Below are 17642 nucleotides of genomic sequence, written 5' to 3'. Positions count from 1 at the left end.
GTCGCGATTGAGGACGGAGCACCTCCATGTAAATGTATCTGCATCGTCCCCAGGTGCCCAGGTGCCCGAGGTACCTCAATTCAAGATATACATAGTACTGATGCGTAAGACCCTAGCGGCTACATTACCACTGATGGTACAACTCGAGGCCACAGAGCTCTACGGCTCGCTGCGGCCTAGGTTCCTTTGAGATAGGTAGCTACCTTCATAGGCAACTGGCACCTGCGTGCCTGAACCCACCTACTAGCTGGCTAGGTACCTTGTATTGCGTTCCATACCTACCTATCTTGGGTGCCTGATCTAGGTGCCTACGTACCTTAGGTAAGGTAAGGTAGGTAGGTAGGTACCTTAGGTAGGCACCTAATGGGGCCCGGGCATCCCTACGTACCTTCGGTACCTTATCCCAGACAGGATGGCTTAAGGTTGGTAGCTGCTGGAGCAACTACGGCAATTGAAGCACTGGATTGACGCAACGAACTTCCAATCGTCAACCCGCAACGACAACCGAACTCGACGCGCATTTTCTTGCTGGGGCGTTTACCATTCACCTCCTCAATCTTCCCTTCTTTGCACTCTCGTCGCACGCCGCTTGTTAGCCGCCTTGTCCTACGGTCGTTGCATTATTATCTACGTCGATCTGGTCAACCGAAGCTCTCCTTTCTCGCAGCTCCAACCATCATGTCGGGCGCTCCTGTATGTGAAAGACTTCCGCACTGAAAAGGTACATTCTTCGGATTGCGTGGCTGACAGGGAGTTTGTTTTTGTGCAGGATCGAGAGGCCGTGTTTCCCACGCGCCAGTCTTTGGGAATCATGAAGGCCAAACTCAAGGGTGCTGAGACGGGTCACAGTCTACTGAAGAGGAAGAGCGAGGCTCTGACGAAGTATGCCTCTTTGATATCTCGGAATGACTTCTCATCACGTGGACTGATTGCTGACATTCTTTGCACCGTAGGCGATTCCGAGGTTCGCCGCTTCACCCCTTTTCTCAGTTGCGCCGGCTAACAACACCCTAAGAGATTACAAGACGCATCGACGAGGCCAAGCGAAAGATGGGTCGCGTCATGCAGATTGCATCCTTTTCTCTAGCCGAAGTCACATATGCTGTTGGGGGTGACATTGGCTACCAGATTCAGGAATCGGCGAGATCTGCTAGGTTCCGTCTACGCACCAAGCAGGAGAACGTGTCTGGTGTCCTGCTTCCAGCCTTCGAGAGCTATGTCACTGAAGGTAATAATGATTTTGGCCTGACGGGCCTTGGAAAGGGCGGCCAGCAAGTTCAACGTTGCCGTGAGACGTATGCTCGCGCCGTAGAGGCCTTAGTTGAGCTCGCTAGTCTGCAGGTGCGCAACCTCGGAACATCCCCTTGTGTGCCTAGCAACCTAGCTGACGCCCGAAGACCGCATTTGTGATTCTGGACGAGGTGATCAAGGTTGTCAACAGACGCGGTAAGTCATCTAGGTCGATTTCGTGCCCTCTCGTGTACTGACGCTAGACAGTCAATGCCATGTAAGCGGCGCACAGCTATCTCGTGCATTCAATAGCCGTTGCTAACCATATCAGCGAGCACGTCATTATCCCTAGAACAGAGAACACCATCAAGTGTACGATCTGCCGGATTAAGTTGGTGGTGGCCATCGGCAAGCTAATTATGACATAGATATCAACTCAGAACTGGACGAACTGGACAGAGAGGAGTTCTACAGATTGAAAAAGGTGCGCTTCGGTATAAGACGTTCTTGATCGACATCAACTGACGGTAGAGTAGGTGGCGAACAAGAAACAACGAGACACGGCAGCCGCAGACGCAGAGATCAAGGCGAAGAAGGCAGCCATGGCAGACCATGAGGTTGATAACAGGTCAGGACCTACCGACCTCCTCGCCGCTGACGATGACAACGATGTCATCTTTTAAACATCAAGCATGTCCATGCCGATGGGCCACGACGATTGTATTATAGCCTAGGTAGCTAGCCAATTTGGCCGTTCCTGATAAATAAGTCCCTTTCGCCCTAAGCCGAAATACCCACTACCACTTGAGAACACGGAAACATGACCGTATGAACTACTGTCGCTGATACGTAACCTTGATTGTGTGCGAGTCTCCCAGTACCATGCCGGCCGTGTTCTCTTTCGCCGTAATGGCACCCTGTTCGCCGTCGTACTCTACGAAGGCTATGCCACGACGGCCAGGCACCAGACGGACCTCCCGAAAGCCCTCGAAACGTCCGAATATGCTGGTGACAGCCTCAATATCGTAGTCATCAGGGAGGTTCTGAACGAAGAGAATCTTATTGGGCGGAAGGTACTCGTCTGGTACGACGGCCGTAGCAGAAGGGTTGGTGGACTTGAGGCCAGTGCCACGGGCAGCTTTGGCAGGTCGGCCTGTCATATCTGGTACGCTGCCGGCCGGCCCTGATCTCTTCAGTCGCTTCTGCTCCTCGGCGGCCTCGTAGGCCCTCTTTTTGTCTAAAATCGCAGTCATCAGTTGGATGGTCCGAGAGGTATAGACTGAGCAATAGACAGAGACGAGACAAAATACCTTTTTCAGCCAAGCGACGACGCTTATGCAACTCAAACTCTTCCTCATTGCCGGTGGTCTTGACTGTCGCGTCGCTCCTCGTTCGTGCCAGCGCAAGCTGCATAGGTTTATCGAAGAGTTCAAATCCTTGGACATCGTCGATAGCCTTTTGCGCAGACTCTGGGCTATCAAACACCACGAAAGCCTGTCCTTTGGCTCTCAGATTCGATTTGGCTACGATGTCGAGGACGTTGCCATACTCAGAGAAGATCTGGAGCAGAGCATCTTTCAGCTGGTCGATTTTGGCGCGTTCCTCGAGATTTCGCACATAGACTCTGTAGCACAAGTCAGCCAATGACCCGACGTGTCGAAGTGCAATGACACGCACGTGGTAATGGGAGCACTTGAAGCCATGCTGACAGTAAGTAGCGTTGTAGGGAATCAGTGATCAAGAAGACTTAACGACGAAGCCGAGGTTGAGAAGGTCCTGGATGGGAAGTGAAGACGCGACACGTGACAAAATGTGACGGGAGGTTTCGGTGACTCGGTGAGGCTGCTATGTGTTATCCAGCGCGTACCCACAAACCTAACAGGCACCTAAGGTACCTTAGGTCGGCACCTACCCGCTGAGGTCCTGAGGTCCCTAGGCAGGTACCTTACCTTAGGTATATAGATAAGGTCAGCTAGGTAAGGTGCCTAGGTAAGTGGGAAGGTGAAGGTGAGTGGGGTGCGTGCGTCGATAAGAACCTTAACTCAGACAGGTACCTCAGCCAGGTGCGGACACAACAAATGTGCCCCACATTGTTAGGCTCAGATCCGTCAAGCCACATTTTCAAGCCTCATTCCATGTCTAGCACCGCAGAACGTGGCCTCTAGAAGCCATCAGCTTTCGTGTCCAAACCTGTGAGAACACATCTCGCGCTAGCTACCACTTCGCCGCATCTTTTAGGAAAAAGCTCTGCCTTTGAAGCGAATCTTGTTCTGCAAGCTTGTTTCCAACTTTAACAACCCAACTTTCTTGCCACGCAACCAGCAACACTCGACTTCATCGCAACAGCTGTCAAGCAAGGATGGATTACGAGGCTCTCAAGGAGCAATGGAGTGAGGTCGAGGACCGTGACGGAGTCCGTCTTAGCTGGAATGTCTTCCCCAGCTCGCGAATGGTCAGTCCAGTCACCAAGTCGTCAAGCTTGCGTCAACTGACCATCACCTATAGGAAGCATCACGCCTCGTTGTGCCCATCGGAGCCCTCTACACACCTCTCAAGGAGAAGCCCGACACCCCTCTTCTCCAATTCGAGCCTGTTACCTGCAAGCAGCCATGTCGCTCGGTTCTCAATCCCTTCTGGTAGGCTGCCATCGCCTTCAACCCGACCTTTTGGCTGACCTTCTCCCGTTATCTTGCAGCTCAGTAGATGTTCGCGCACGTCTCTGGATATGCCCTTTCTGCCTCTCGCGAAATCCCCTGCCACCGCATTACAAGGACATCACCGCGAACGCCATTCCCCCCGAACTGCACCCCTCTAACACGACGATTGAGTATCGACTGTCCCGCCCTGCTCCCAGCCCTCCCATCTTTCTGATGGTTGTAGACACATGCCAAGAGGAGGACAGTCTTGCCGCTTTGAAGGAATCCTTGGTCATGAGCTTGAGTCTTCTACCCGAAAATGCTCTCGTTGGCTTGATCACCTACGGCACTATGGCTCAGGTCCATGAGATTGGTTACACCGAATGTGCTAAATCTTACGTGTTCCGTGGCAGCAAGGACTACAACGCTAAGCAGGTGCAAGAAATGCTTGGTCTTCTGTCTCCGGCTATGCGCCCTGGCATGCCTCAACAGCCCGGACGACCTATGCCGGCAGGTCCCGCATCGCGGTTCTTGCTACCCGTCCAGCAGGCCGAATTCCAATTGACAAAGGCTCTGGAGCAGCTTCAGAAGGACCCCTGGCCTGTCGCGAACGATCGCAGAAATCTACGATGCACCGGTGTTGCTCTGAGCGTGGCAGTCGGCCTTCTTGAATCCTCCTTCCAACATGCTGGCGGTCGCATCATGCTTTTTGCCGGTGGCCCCGCCACGGAAGGGCCTGGTATGGTCGTCGGCCCCGAGCTACGTGAACCCATGCGGTCACACCACGACATCGATCGAGATAACATCAAGTACTACAAAAAGGCATTAAAGTTTTACGACAATCTGGCTAAGAGAACAGCTCACAATGGGCATGTCATCGACATATTTGCCGGCTGCTTGGATCAAGTCGGCCTGCTTGAGATGAAGGGTCGTAAGTCTCGAGTCATTCGTTGATGTTTATTACAACGCAGTGTGTGCTAATGTATCACGTCAGTTTGCCAGCAGACTGGCGGCAGCATGGTTTTAACTGACAGCTTCACAAGCTCAATGTTCAAGCAGTCGTTCATTCGCATGTTCGAAAAGGATGGCGACGATAATTTGCTCATGGGCTTCAACGCAACGCTTGAAGTGTTGACAACCAAGGAATTGAAGGTCACGGGATTGATCGGACATGCCATCTCGCTCAACAAGAAGTCTACTTCAGTGGGCGAGACTGAATGTGGCATCGGCAACACATGCTCATGGAAGATGTGTGGAATTGATCCTGGCTCTAGCTATGGCGTCTACTTCGAAATAGCCGGCCAAGGGGGTCCAGCACAGCATCAACAAACGCCGCAAAAGGGTATGATGCAATTTCTCACATACTATCAGCATTCGTCGGGCCAGTTCCACCTAAGAGTGACGACGATTGCGAGGAACCTTAGCGGGCCAGCAGGAGATCCAACAATCGCTCAGTCGTTCGACCAGGAAGCCGCGGCTGTTCTCATGGCCCGGATCGCCGTATTCAAGGCAGAAGTTGACGACGGGCCTGATGTTCTGCGATGGGTTGACAGGATGCTCATCAGACTCTGCTCCCGTTTTGCAGACTATCGCAAAGATGATCCTTCTTCATTCCGCTTGGAGAAGAACTTCACTCTATACCCGCAATTCATGTTTCACCTGAGAAGAAGTCAGTTCCTCCAGGTGTTCAACAACTCGCCCGACGAAACCGCATTCTACCGACATGTTCTCAACCATGAGGATGTGAGCAACTCGCTCATTATGATCCAGCCCACGCTGGACTCTTATACTTTTGACCAGGCGGAGGCATCGCCGGTTCTCCTCGACAGCTCCTCCATCCAACCCACTCATATTCTCCTGCTAGATACCTTCTTTCACATCCTCATCTTCCACGGTGAGACAATTGCGGAGTGGATGAAGGCGGGCTATCAAGAACAAGAGGGCTATGAGAATTTTGCTGCGTTGCTTGAACAGCCCAAGGAAGACGCAAGGGTATGTCTCTTTGCTGGAAGTCTTTCTGTTGTCGCTAGGCTGACTAGGTACAGGACCTCATCACCGACAGATTCCCATTGCCAAGATTTATCGTCTGCAACCAAGGCGGCTCGCAAGCAAGGTTGGTCACTGCTGCGGGGGTTCCTGCGAATTGCAACTGACGGGCCATAGATTCCTGCTCTCAAAATTGAACCCCTCGACAACCCACACGACTGGTGCCTATGGCGGCGTTGGGGCGCAGAACGCGCAAACCATTTTCACCGACGACGTATCTCTCCAAACCTTCATGGACCACTTGATGAAGTAAGTCTTAGTTGTGGATGGCTTGGTCGGCGAACTGGTAACTAACGTTAATGTTCGTGCAGGTTGGCTGTGAGCGGCACAAACTGAGGGTGCCGCATGTGCAATAGACGCTGGTGAGCGCGCCGCCAGTATTGTCGAAGTTGATAGAAAACGGCGGAAGCGCGTCGTGGACAACGATACCAGTTTGACAACAGGTCTGGATTGGCATGTTCTGGCCAGAGCGGTTTTCATAGGCGGGATATTCTACCCATCATGAATCATGCATGATGCCCATGCCAGCAGACGGCTGTCAACAAAGTTTGCGGGATGATCTTCTAGTAGACGCAATACCACAAGTTTAGGAGAACCCATATCTCAAGTGACTCTTGTGTCTGATTGCAGCATTGTGATCAGGAAAAGCCAAAGGCAAATTGAACTAGAAACTAGAGTGCTATAAGAGCTATCCAGGATACCGATGCGGACGAACACTGAAGAAGATTGCCCCGCCTCCTCCAGCTTCAAAGAAGGCACATTTCAATGACCGCACTTGTGGCTGGTGGCTAGTGGCTGAAGTGTTTAAGCGACTGCTGAAGTGAGCCTAAACCGCGCAGAAAGAAGAAGAAGGCCCAAAAAAAAAAAAAAAAAAAGAATCAGCATGAGAGGACCTAATTGGTAGAGGATCACGTGAAGGCAGCAGAATGCTTTCTTGCAATTGGCTAAGGCCCAAAGAGTTCTCGCCAAATTTTCTCGTTGCTAGGATGCCAGCCACAGTTGACTGTGGCTGTGCTATGAACTGCCATCTAGGGCTGCGGAGACGGCGCACACATCTGCAAAATTTCCTCGACCCTCTCAAAGCGTCTCAATCTTCCTTCGATCACCAACTTTCCCACCAGACCCAGATCCGAGAGCAGTCAAGATGCGTAAGCCTACCCAAGATTCAGCATGTCTGTGGACGTTGAAATACTAATTATGCCGTCGCCGTGCAGCTCCCAAGTTCGATCCCAATGAGGTCAAGGTCATGTTCGTCGCGCCGCCGCTGCTTGCTCGATCCGAATCGAAGGGAATCTGTTACTAACGTCGTGTTTGCGAATGCAGTCACCTCCGTGCCACCGGAGGTGAGGTTGGCGCCTCCTCCGCCCTGGCCCCCAAGATTGGTCCCCTCGGTCTGTCTCCCAAGAAGGTTGGTGAGGACATTGCGAAGGCCACTGGCGACTGGGTATGAACGAACCCCCCTCCCCCTCCCGCTCCCCTCGCGGGACAGGGTCGTGGAGAGAGCAGCGCTCACAGCTACAATTATAGAAGGGTCTCCGCGTCACGGTGAAGCTCACCATCCAAAACCGTCAAGCCGCCGTCTCCGTCGTCCCCACCGCCTCCTCCCTCATCATCCGCGCCCTCAAGGAGCCCCCCCGCGACCGCAAGAAGGAGAAGAACATCAAGCACAGCAAGTCCGTCGCCCTCGACGAGATCATCGAGATTGCGCGAACCATGCGCTACAAGTCCTTCTCGAAGGACCTGGCGGGCACTGTCAAGGAGATCCTGGGTACGGCATACAGCGTCGGATGCCAGGTCGACGGCAAGCCCCCTCAGGCCATCATCGATGCCATCCAGTCTGGCGAGATCGACAGTAAGTGCATCCCACGAACCGCGACTCCGCCGCCCGCTCGGTGCAGCGCAGTCTGGCCGCTCAACACGCTGACGACGTCTTGCAGTCCCTGAGGAGTAAACGAGGTCAACAGCTTGACGGTTACTCGCATGACTTCTGGAGTTTAGGAATGGTTCTGCATTAAGGGGACTACCCAAAAGGGACACTCTCTGGCAATCAAAGAAACTTGCCAAAAAAATGATCAAATGACCAACCGATGCTTGCCGCAGACGATTTTCACCCGAGATGATGTGTTGTTGAGTCTCCCAATATCTGTCGCAGCGGGCCTGCGGCGTGGCCAATTTGCGCCTACCCGCCAACTACCACCCTTGACTACACTCTGAGATATTCCACGCTCTCCCATGGTCTATTTCAATTTTGGTTTCAAGGAAGATGATACGCTTTTTCGGAAGCAGATCCCAATACTCACCGCGACATCCCACTGCACCATGGAAGTCGAGGTCCACCAACGCGGCTCACATGCTTGAATTATCCTTCTGCTAATGACTTTGAAGAAGTGACATTGAGGAGTACTAATGGCGACGATCAGCCATTGCACCCTCAAGATTGTTAGGCATGACTATCACGCCCTGCTGACTCTGCTTCTGTGCAAAGGTCCTCAAGCCCATCTTCGATCGCCTGGTACTTCTAATAACTCTTTCATTTTCTGGGCATCCGACGGCTCAGCCCTGCGCCCGGGACTGCCCCAGGGTTATGTCTGTTCGGTGTAACGTAAGCAGTACGTCACGGGACGGTCGCATGAGCGGCGCAATGCGCTCGGTTTCGCCTGTGTTTGTACCGTCCGTCAGACGTCTAGAATGGCTGTAGACCATGGAAGCAACGCGACACACAGACTGTCCGGACGGCTAGGACCAGGACAGGTTGTCAGGCTGCGAGACAAGGCAGCGCAGGCGGCGGGAAGGAATGGTGTTTGGTGTTTGGCACTAATGCATGGGTCCAGGTTCGTCACCCCAACGGTCGGCGTTTAAAAAGAAAACGTACTGCGCATGGCCCCTATCCTTCGACTTCGCACGCACGTTGGCATGTCTTGAGCTGCGCGCGGAGCATGCTGAGTTACGTGTCCAGAGGCATCTCCTCGTCGAACTAATCCACGCGATCTTGTGGGTGCCATTTTGTCTGCTCAGGCCGTGCTGTTCGTCTGAGGTGAGGAGGCCTGTCGGTTGCTGGAAGTAAAGGAGCAGGCATCTGAGTCTCATCGAGCCCACGCAGGCGCTTACCAGGGAGCCTTCACTAAAGCCGCGCCCCAGTGGCTACCCCGAAGGCTGCGGCACGGCACACTTTTTGCGGTCCCCTGAACTCTGAGATGCTCGAACATTCCTCGTGGCCACCCAGTTAGAAAACCCTTTACGTTCAAAAACAAGAAGCAAAACTAGTAGTGACGTCGAACAACTGTGAATCACATGGATGTATTCGTCTCCCCAAAGACCTACTACTTCCTCATAGCTTTCAATGCGAAATCCCCAGCACCCCTCCCTCTCACCCACAGTGAGGTTATGGTGCAATCAGTGGCAGGGTATGCTGCAAGTAGATAAGCACGTAGGTGACTAGGGTATCTTGGTCCTTGACTGGGTTGGCCGCTTGGCCAAGGCCTTCGGCAAATCGAGTCCCATTGGAACGAACAACACCTCGATGGATGGTCTGGAGGAGTGACTGCTCAAATAACTCCCACCTGCGTTGGCCTGGGCTCAACTGCTTTATCCGGTGTGTCTTTCTTGGTTGTGTCGGGCCTCCATAGCTACTAAGAGAGAGGCAGAGCAGGCAGTAGTACAACCCGACAACAACAACAACAGCAACAATAGAGGCAAAACCACACACACCACCACCACCGCGCTGGAACTTGAGGCTAGTGCCCTTGCGCCTTCGTCCCCTGCCTAACTACTTCGCGTTCAACTTTTTGTTCCACCTCACCTTGCTTTTACACTCAACCATCCGCTTGTCATTTTGACATTCCGCCACCATCCGCCGCCGCCGCCGCCGCTACCGCAACCGCTGGCGCCGCCGTCGCTGCCCGTCCCTCGTTTCTGCGGATCCGACCTCCAAATCCACCCTCCATCCACGCCCAGTTCAACCATCTAGAACATCGACCGCACCGATCTGGTATTTCTGGTGCCATCACGATATCCCACAAACCACGAAGCTTGTTCAAGTCGCTACCGCAGCCACTTTCGCTGCGTTTCGAGTCCGACTCGACGGCCTCTTCTTCGGCCCAGGTCAGAGTCGCTGACGGCACTGGTGTCTGGTTGGCATCTTCATTCAGCCAAGGCAGCCCAGATGCCATGCCCGTCAACGGGCCCGTCAGCCATGCTTTAACCAGCGGGCAATGACAATAGGTTCCCGAATCGCGGCTTCCAGCTTCCTCTTCGCCTTGCCTCGACCTCTTACTATCCTATTACTAGCATCGCATAGCCTCTTTGCCTGCTCCTGGGCCGCATTCTCTCCTGAGCTATCGTCTCACTCATGTTGCCTCTAGTCCAGATGCACCACATGGTGCAGCCGCCACCGAATTTCGACCCTCTTCCGACGTTCCAGCAGCAACAGGATCACCTGCACGTACAACAGAATCAACTGCCCTTTCCTCATCAGCAAGCGTATACCTATGATCACCCTCTAAGCGGCCCGCCTGCCGAATCTCCGAACGTCCCGTTTCCCGATGGCAAGATCCCGAGATCTTTCCCCATTCGTACCTCACATCAACAGCAGCTTCATCGGCAACGTGGGGTTGCAAATGTGGCCGAAGTGTCACATTTCCCCCATCGATCAGAACATCATTTGCGACGCAAGACACCGAACGGCACAATCGATGCGGGTTACGATGGCTCTGCTGTACATCTAGCCTCGGGGCCTCCGCCCCTGAAACAGATGATACTCCCAGCCGCGCCTACTGCCTACGCCGCAAATCACCTTCGCCCAGTCACCGTCACGGATCCAAACCTCCGCTCCAGACTGATTCCGGGCACACAACCTCGCGTTTCCGTGCCCGTGATCCATGACGCAGCTGCCGAGAGCGTGAACGCATACCAATCATGGGCCCTGGGATTGGACATGTCAGCTCAGCCTTTGCCAGGCGTATGTTCTGCGAGTTCTCATGCACCAAGCACGTTACAATATAGGTTTAATTCTCCCGACACGTCCCAAATTCTTGGGTCTGCTGCGCTATCGCGTCCTCGGTCGACCGCGTATAATGCCAACCCTTTCTTTCCTGCAGCGCTTCCTACGGACCATGCCACTCCAAGTTTTGTCCCGGGGCTTCTCCAGTCGGCGAACCCTTGGTTTCCTCCGCCTCAGCAACCCAGCTACGTTGGCCCGCCTTCCTTCCACACGCCATCTCCATCCACGTATGACTACCGGTTATGTCAGCTCTCGAACCCATTTCTTCGTCCGTCCGCCCACTTCACTCCGCCGCATGCTTATGTGCGCAACGCGTACGGACCAGGCTTACTTCAGCCCGCACAGTTCAATCTGGAAGCTTTGGCATTAGAATCCAACGTTGGCGGCGTCATTGGTCTGGAAAGTGAGGCCGAAGCATCCCCATGTGGCTTCAGGGAAAAGGCGCTCGCTCAAGCTCATCGGAGCTATGTCGATTTGCTTACATATCTTCACCATGGTCGCAAGACGCAGCAACTGCGTCCCGGGTCAGCGCTGAGCACGATGTCGAGGATGGTTGTGTACCCCAAACCCCCGAAGCAACCAGCAGCTACAACAGCCCCAATCTCTTTTTACCAGAGAGACATGCTCGCGTCGCACAAACCACAAATAAAAGCGAACCCGAGTGGCTTGTTCCTCAGGCCATCTGGGAGCGAGACACAACTCCCTTCACGTCCTAATATATGGGATGGCAACCAGCCGGATTTGAGAGAGAACATGTTTTCAGTCACAAACCCACCTGGTCAGCTTTTCCCCAGCCAGATCGGGCGAAACTCGCCACTTGCGAATGCGAAAAGTTCGTTAGAAATACTCACTCAATTGTGCGAGCAAAGCGGATGGAAATGGATTGACGGCGTCTTGCTCGGAGGATGTCTTCACTATGGCCTGGAACACTTTGAAGAGGCCACGGAATGGTTTAATCGGATCATTTCCCTGGACTCCGAGTAAGTCAACTCCCTGCAAAATCATCACGGCCGACTACATGTGCGTGAACGCCGCTTTGCTAACTTCTTTATCGTAGCCACGTGGAAGCGATCTCAAACTTGGCGGCCACACTCTATTGTCTGAATCGACAGGAGGAGGCTGAGGAATACTGGCTGAAGGCTATCAAAGCTAGACCGCAGTATTTGGAGGCAGTTGAGCATCTGGTCAGCCTTCTCTACAAGAAGAAGAGCCTTGACGCCGTCGAAGTAATCAGTTTCGTCCAGAAGGCTCTACAGCTTCCAACAAGCCAGTCCGAGTCTGTCGGGTCCGCTGCCGCTACATTACTTGCAGCTGTCTTAGATGAGAATCTTCCGCAGCCCGGCTTTGGCTCAAGCGGATACGCAATTCCAGGGAGTGAGAACGGTCGTATTCTCGCCCTTGTCCACGCCAAGGGGACAATGTTGTATAGCATGAAGGACATTCCGGGGGCATCCAAAGCCTTCGAAGAAGCAGTCCTAATCAGCACGGGAAGGCGCACATCCTCAATTCAGACACTTGTGCGACAAATCCAGCAGGTACTTTCTCCCGATAGTGGGCTACGGAATGTATCTGGAACGGCGACCCCTGTACGACCATTGCTGCTACCTCCTGAGAAGGCGAGATGTACTGCAAAATTGGTATTCTCTGGAAACGGCGAACTTCCAGGGCTTCGATTTGTGCCAGAAGGTGGTCCGAAAAGGGCAGCCGTCCAAACCACAAGCAACTCGCTCCTCTCCCTCGCCAAGATCTTTCAGGATGCCATGTCATCCGGCACATCGTCTAATGGACTAATGCGGAAACCTACTGGTGTTGGTGACATCTTAGCGCTCTACTATTTATCCTTATCTCTCCAAGAGAGCCCCTCGACGGCCAACAACGTCGGAATCCTTCTTGCGAGCGTTCAGCAGCCTGCCGCAATCATGTCACCTGGAACTCTATCGACGCAGCCCAACGTTCCCGGCATTCCCCCTGGCAGTGGACTAGCCCTGGCTCTCGCTTACTACAACTACGGCCTGCTACTGGATCCGAAACATGTCCATCTGCATACGAATCTCGGAAGCCTTCTGAAGGACATTGGCCAGCTTGATCTGGCTATTCAGATGTACGAGCAAGCTGTTCAGTGTGATGGCAACTTCGATATCGCCTTGACGAACCTCGCAAACGCCGTGAAGGACCGCGGACGCGTCAACGACGCTATTACATACTACAAGCGAGCTGTTAACTCCAATCCCGAGTTTGCTGAAGCTGTGTGTGGGCTCTCCACCGCCCTCAATTCAGTTTGTGACTGGAGAGGCCGAGGGGGCGCGCTCGTTCAAGGAGGCGACTTCGACCGTTGGCACGTCGACGATGACGGCATGTTGGTGGACGCACGCCTACAAGGTCGATTTACCGGTCTTACCAAGAAGGTTATCGACATTGTGGCCCGTCAGCTCGAGGACGCATCGACGTGGGGTTCAGGGGCGCTATGCGAAAGCGATATACTTCCTCTCGCTGTACAGCTTCAATCGATCGACCCCGACTTGAAGGATACCTCACCTGATTTGGCGGGAAAACTTCGAACATGGACAAAAAGCCCATGGGAAGGATCTCGGGTGTTGAGGCTGGTGGAGCGAGCCACGCGGGCTTCCATGCGACAATGGTACTGTGACAAATACGTTCGAGGTGTAGTCAACGGTTCCAAGTATGAGCGACCGCGCTTGCCAGCCAACTTGACCGTGCCCTCGGCTCCTACTGTCCTACCTTTCCATACCTTTACGTGCCCCTTGACAGCGAAAGACATTCGCATGATATCACAGCGCAATGCCTTCAGGATCTCATGCTCAACACTACGATCACCATGGCTGCCAAACACCGTGTACCCGCCACCTCGACCTCCTTCGCCGCATCTTAATGTTGGTTACGTGTCGTCGGACTTCAACAACCATCCTCTGGCGCACTTGTAAGTCTCTCAACATCACCGGGGTATGAAACGCAACGATTGACTGATGTATCATGTTTAGAATGCAGTCCGTCTTCGGCTTCCATGACAGGAACCGGGTAAAGGCATTTTGCTATGCTACCACGGCAAGTGACAAATCAGTGCATCGTTCACAGATCGAACGAGAAGCGCCAGTCTTCAGGGACGCGAGCAATTGGTCTTCAGACAGGCTCGTGGAGCAAATAGTCCGAGATGAGATTCACATCCTTGTGAATCTTAACGGATACACGAGGGGCGCTCGGAATGAGATATTCGCTGCAAGACCAGCCCCAATTCAAATGTCTTTCATGGGCTTCGCTGGGACACTGGGCGCTGAGTGGTGCGATTATCTCCTCGCAGACACCACTGCAATTCCCCCGGACACGTTACGCCCCTGGCGTGGAAACTTGACCATCCACGACGTGTTCAGGGACAACACAGAAGAAGAAGTAGGTGACTGGGTTTACTCAGAGAACATCATCTTCTGTAGAGATACTTTCTTTTGCTGCGACCATGCGCAGTCGAGTGATCCAGACGAGCACAAGGTCTCATGGGAGGATGAACAACGCCGGAGATGGAAGATGCGCAAAGAGTTATTCCCAAAATTGCCCGACGATGCAATCATTTTAGGGAATTTCAACCAGCTGTACAAGGTAAGCTTAAGTGATGGAAACTCAGAAGACCGATAAGAGACATGGCTGACAGCTTCTTCAAGATTGATCCTACTACCTTTCGGACGTGGCTGCGGATCCTTTCCCAGGTGCCCAAAGCGATTCTTTGGTTGCTTCGGTTTCCTGAACTAGGCGAGACCAACCTACGGAGAACAGCAAAAGCTTGGGCCGGCGATGAGGTCGCCAGCCGCATCATCTTTACAGACGTGGCGCCCAAGAATCAACATATTTCGCGGGCCCGTGTTTGTGATTTGTTTCTCGACACGCCGGAATGTAATGCTCACACGACGGCAGCGGACGTTTTATGGTCCAGCTCTCCACTCCTGACCCTCCCTCGGTATCCCTACAAGATGTGCTCTCGAATGGCCGCCTCTATTCTGAAGGGTGCCTTGCCGAGAAGCCCTTCGGGACTGGAGGCAGCAAACGACCTCATTGCCAGCAGTGAGGAAGAATACGAGGCGTTCGCAATCAAACTAGCCAACGGCCTCTTGTATCAAATTGTCCCTGGAGGTTATGGCGAGGGAAGCGGTCGACTAGCAACATTACGCAAGCTGCTGTGGGACAGCAAATGGACTTGCGCCCTTTTCAACACCAGGCGATGGGTAGCCGACCTGGAGCGCGCTTACGATGAAGCGTGGCGACGCTGGGTTGCTGGTGAAGCCGGTGATATTTACCTGTAGAAGGCGGCATTGTTAGGAAAATGCGGCAAACTGCTCGGGCACACCGGTCGCTGCTATTACGAAGGGCTCGTGAACAGCACCTGTTGGTCAGGGCTTGCCAACCGCTAGATCCAGCTCGTTGTTTTTTTTCTGTTTCCTTTTGCGCCCGTGGTTTCGTCATTTCCTTGGCCAGAAATGCTGGCTTGCCTATATTTGGCTCAAATTAGACTTCGGGACGAATATGTATATCATGCATGCGGTTGTGAGTGTTGTTCACACCTCGCTTAGCGTTTTGATCACTGCTCATCCAAACGACAGCCGCGACGGAGTTGGGTTATTATCATAGGCATAGGCAACCGTCTAGAGCATCAGAGCTTTGGACAGGTTCTCTTTTTTTGTTTTTCTCTTTCTTTTTCTTTCTCACCTTTTTATTGGTCATTTGACTGGACCGATGGGTAGCTCCCCGTTAGGTCCAACGGTCTAAGGCGTTATCAGGAGGCGCGCCGCATGCGAGCCATGGTGTACATAGTAATACCCGGGGCCTCTTTCCTCCTTGTCGTGAGATGTGAGGTCCTTGCGATCCATGTCCGTTGAATGGCTTCCGTTGCTCTTTCCTTGAGGTCAACCATCTATGATACTTTTTTGATCAAATACTTGGCTTAAGATGTGCTTAGGTTTACCAAGACATTCGGGGTCATGGGGCTATGGGCTTGAGACTCATGAACAAGCGCCCATTTGCTTCTGATATTTTCATGGCCCGTCTCAGCCGGTTCACTATGATTTGTCGTCTCATGTCAGATTATGGGTTATGCCACGCCAATCGAAGCATCCATCGTATGCCAGCCAATCGCAAGTTTTGGCAAGTTTTTACGCATGCCACTTTCATCAGTCACACACGTTCCCCTACAACGGCCGCTGCGAATATATTCGAACGCCACACACGCGTACTTATTGGTCGACCCACGCTGTCGGCTGCGATACAGGCCGGCTTGGCGGGGTGGAAGAGGAAGTTGCTCTAGTGCAACATGGGGGCAGCTGAGTTGATCGCATGGGTTGTGACTCTACCCCAAGGCAGCGGCGCGCCGCTATTGAATCACAGCTGTATAGTACCTAGTACGGTTCAGTAGAAGCCACAAACGGGGGACGGGTAAGGATTCCTTCTTCTGAACGGGTGCAGTATTTTAGTGTACGGCAAAGGGATCATCGGAACTTAGATATCATCTTCGATGGGGCAATACTGTAATAAACATTGCATTGTGTCTTTCTGGGGAGGCTGAACGAAGAACTTGATCCTAGAACAAGAACATTGCCGATGGCATCGCAACGCTGTAATGTGTATCGCGGATTACGACGATGTCATGGAATTTCTTGCGTATACCTCGGTACGGGACATGGCCAACGGGCTAGGGAAGGTAGACATCTACATGCGGTACTAATTTCAACAGTCGCATGGGCCACGGCATGAATTTATGACTTTACACATTGAGGCGAGGGAGGGCGTCAAGGACAAGTTCATGCGCATGGGTTGGTTCCGTTGTCGCTCGGCAAGCCATTGTTTCAGGAGCTGGAGATGGCACGATATGGCGAATCAGACGGGCTTATTCCCTAGCTTCTACAGAACATCTGGCAGCGTCCGTCGGCCCGTTTCTGTGGCTGATCCGGTGCTTAATGCCCATAATGTCTCCGTACAAACAGTTCTCAAGGTGTACACGGCTACTGAGCTGTAGCACGACGCTGTGCGATAACACCCTGGACAAGCGGCTTCGCGTGTGTTATATTTCGGGATAGGTGATCTAGCCAAACACCGCCGCACTTCTGACAGCGAACCGTCAGACACATTAGATGGCTGGCTAGTCACTGGGCGAAACGGCCTATTTTGGCGCTTCAAGAGCGTCGTGTCCAGAAATGTATTGTCTTCAGAGATTTTGACCCGTCGAATGTCAAATGTGGCTTCCTCATGCCGCGCCGGCTATATCTCTGACTATCAACTCTGATATGTAAAATGCAATGTAATCAACTGAACAGGAGAAGGAAAAGGAAGGGCAAATCAGTTACATCACTCGGACGGACGCTCTGTCGACTGGTGGCGACTTCAGCGTAATGAGGCTATGTGAACAGTATGCTATGATTAAGACTGCACGAGAGTGAAGATTAGAGACGAGGCCGAACGGCTGCTCACGAGCCGGTATTTAGCAACGTGTACATCTCGCGAGGCTAGTCAGATGCTCAACGTTCTTCTATGTCGGCGACCGTTGACAGCCGCATCCGCATCCAGCCGTACGGACGGGCTGAGACCTCTCGGTTCCATGGGTATGTGTTGTGGCTGGCTGGCCGGCTAGCCGTCTGGCCACAAGAAATGACCCCTTGTCTGTCGTGGTACCAGAGTCATTCATTTTGTTTCCTGGCGCGTCCCGACCTGTGGCCCATACTGCCTTGGTCCAGGGA

The 17642-nt window shown here is 53.1% G+C and overlaps 5 protein-coding genes across 5 annotated transcripts; 4 read left to right on the top strand and 1 right to left on the bottom strand.

Annotated features, from left to right (window-relative positions):
* Positions 1–678: 678 nt before the first annotated feature.
* Positions 679–1913, top strand: VMA8 (H(+)-transporting V1 sector ATPase subunit D; the record flags this gene model as incomplete). The annotated part of the gene is made up of 6 exons (XM_053186338.1): positions 679–693; positions 770–882; positions 1026–1341; positions 1398–1446; positions 1659–1714; positions 1767–1913. 6 exons carry the CDS (start codon positions 679–681, stop codon positions 1911–1913), a joined length of 696 nt encoding a protein of 231 aa, XP_053029717.1.
* A 150-nt stretch (positions 1914–2063) lies between these two features.
* On the bottom strand, positions 2064–2933 carry COL26b_013748 (uncharacterized protein; the record flags this gene model as incomplete). The annotated part of the gene is made up of 3 exons (XM_053186337.1): positions 2064–2467; positions 2541–2854; positions 2908–2933. The coding sequence occupies 3 exons, from the start codon at positions 2931–2933 to the stop codon at positions 2064–2066; spliced, it is 744 nt and encodes a 247-aa protein (XP_053029716.1).
* A 656-nt stretch (positions 2934–3589) lies between these two features.
* Positions 3590–6248, top strand: COL26b_013747 (uncharacterized protein; the record flags this gene model as incomplete). The annotated part of the gene is made up of 7 exons (XM_053186336.1): positions 3590–3682; positions 3736–3866; positions 3926–4797; positions 4861–5858; positions 5912–5979; positions 6030–6161; positions 6224–6248. The coding sequence occupies 7 exons, from the start codon at positions 3590–3592 to the stop codon at positions 6246–6248; spliced, it is 2319 nt and encodes a 772-aa protein (XP_053029715.1).
* Positions 6249–7056: 808 nt separating this feature from the next.
* Positions 7057–7863, top strand: RPL12 (60S ribosomal protein L12; the record flags this gene model as incomplete). The annotated part of the gene is made up of 5 exons (XM_053186335.1): positions 7057–7060; positions 7127–7160; positions 7236–7356; positions 7440–7764; positions 7850–7863. 5 exons carry the CDS (start codon positions 7057–7059, stop codon positions 7861–7863), a joined length of 498 nt encoding a protein of 165 aa, XP_053029714.1.
* A 4967-nt stretch (positions 7864–12830) lies between these two features.
* On the top strand, positions 12831–14074 carry COL26b_013745 (uncharacterized protein; the record flags this gene model as incomplete). The annotated part of the gene is made up of 2 exons (XM_053186334.1): positions 12831–13849; positions 14005–14074. 2 exons carry the CDS (start codon positions 12831–12833, stop codon positions 14072–14074), a joined length of 1089 nt encoding a protein of 362 aa, XP_053029713.1.
* Positions 14075–17642: the final 3568 nt, after the last annotated feature.

This window comes from Colletotrichum chrysophilum (genome assembly GCF_026319265.1).
Source record: "Colletotrichum chrysophilum strain AFK26 chromosome Unknown scaffold_253, whole genome shotgun sequence".
NCBI lineage: Eukaryota > Fungi > Ascomycota > Sordariomycetes > Glomerellales > Glomerellaceae > Colletotrichum > Colletotrichum chrysophilum.
This window is presented reverse-complemented; position numbering and strand designations above follow the sequence as displayed.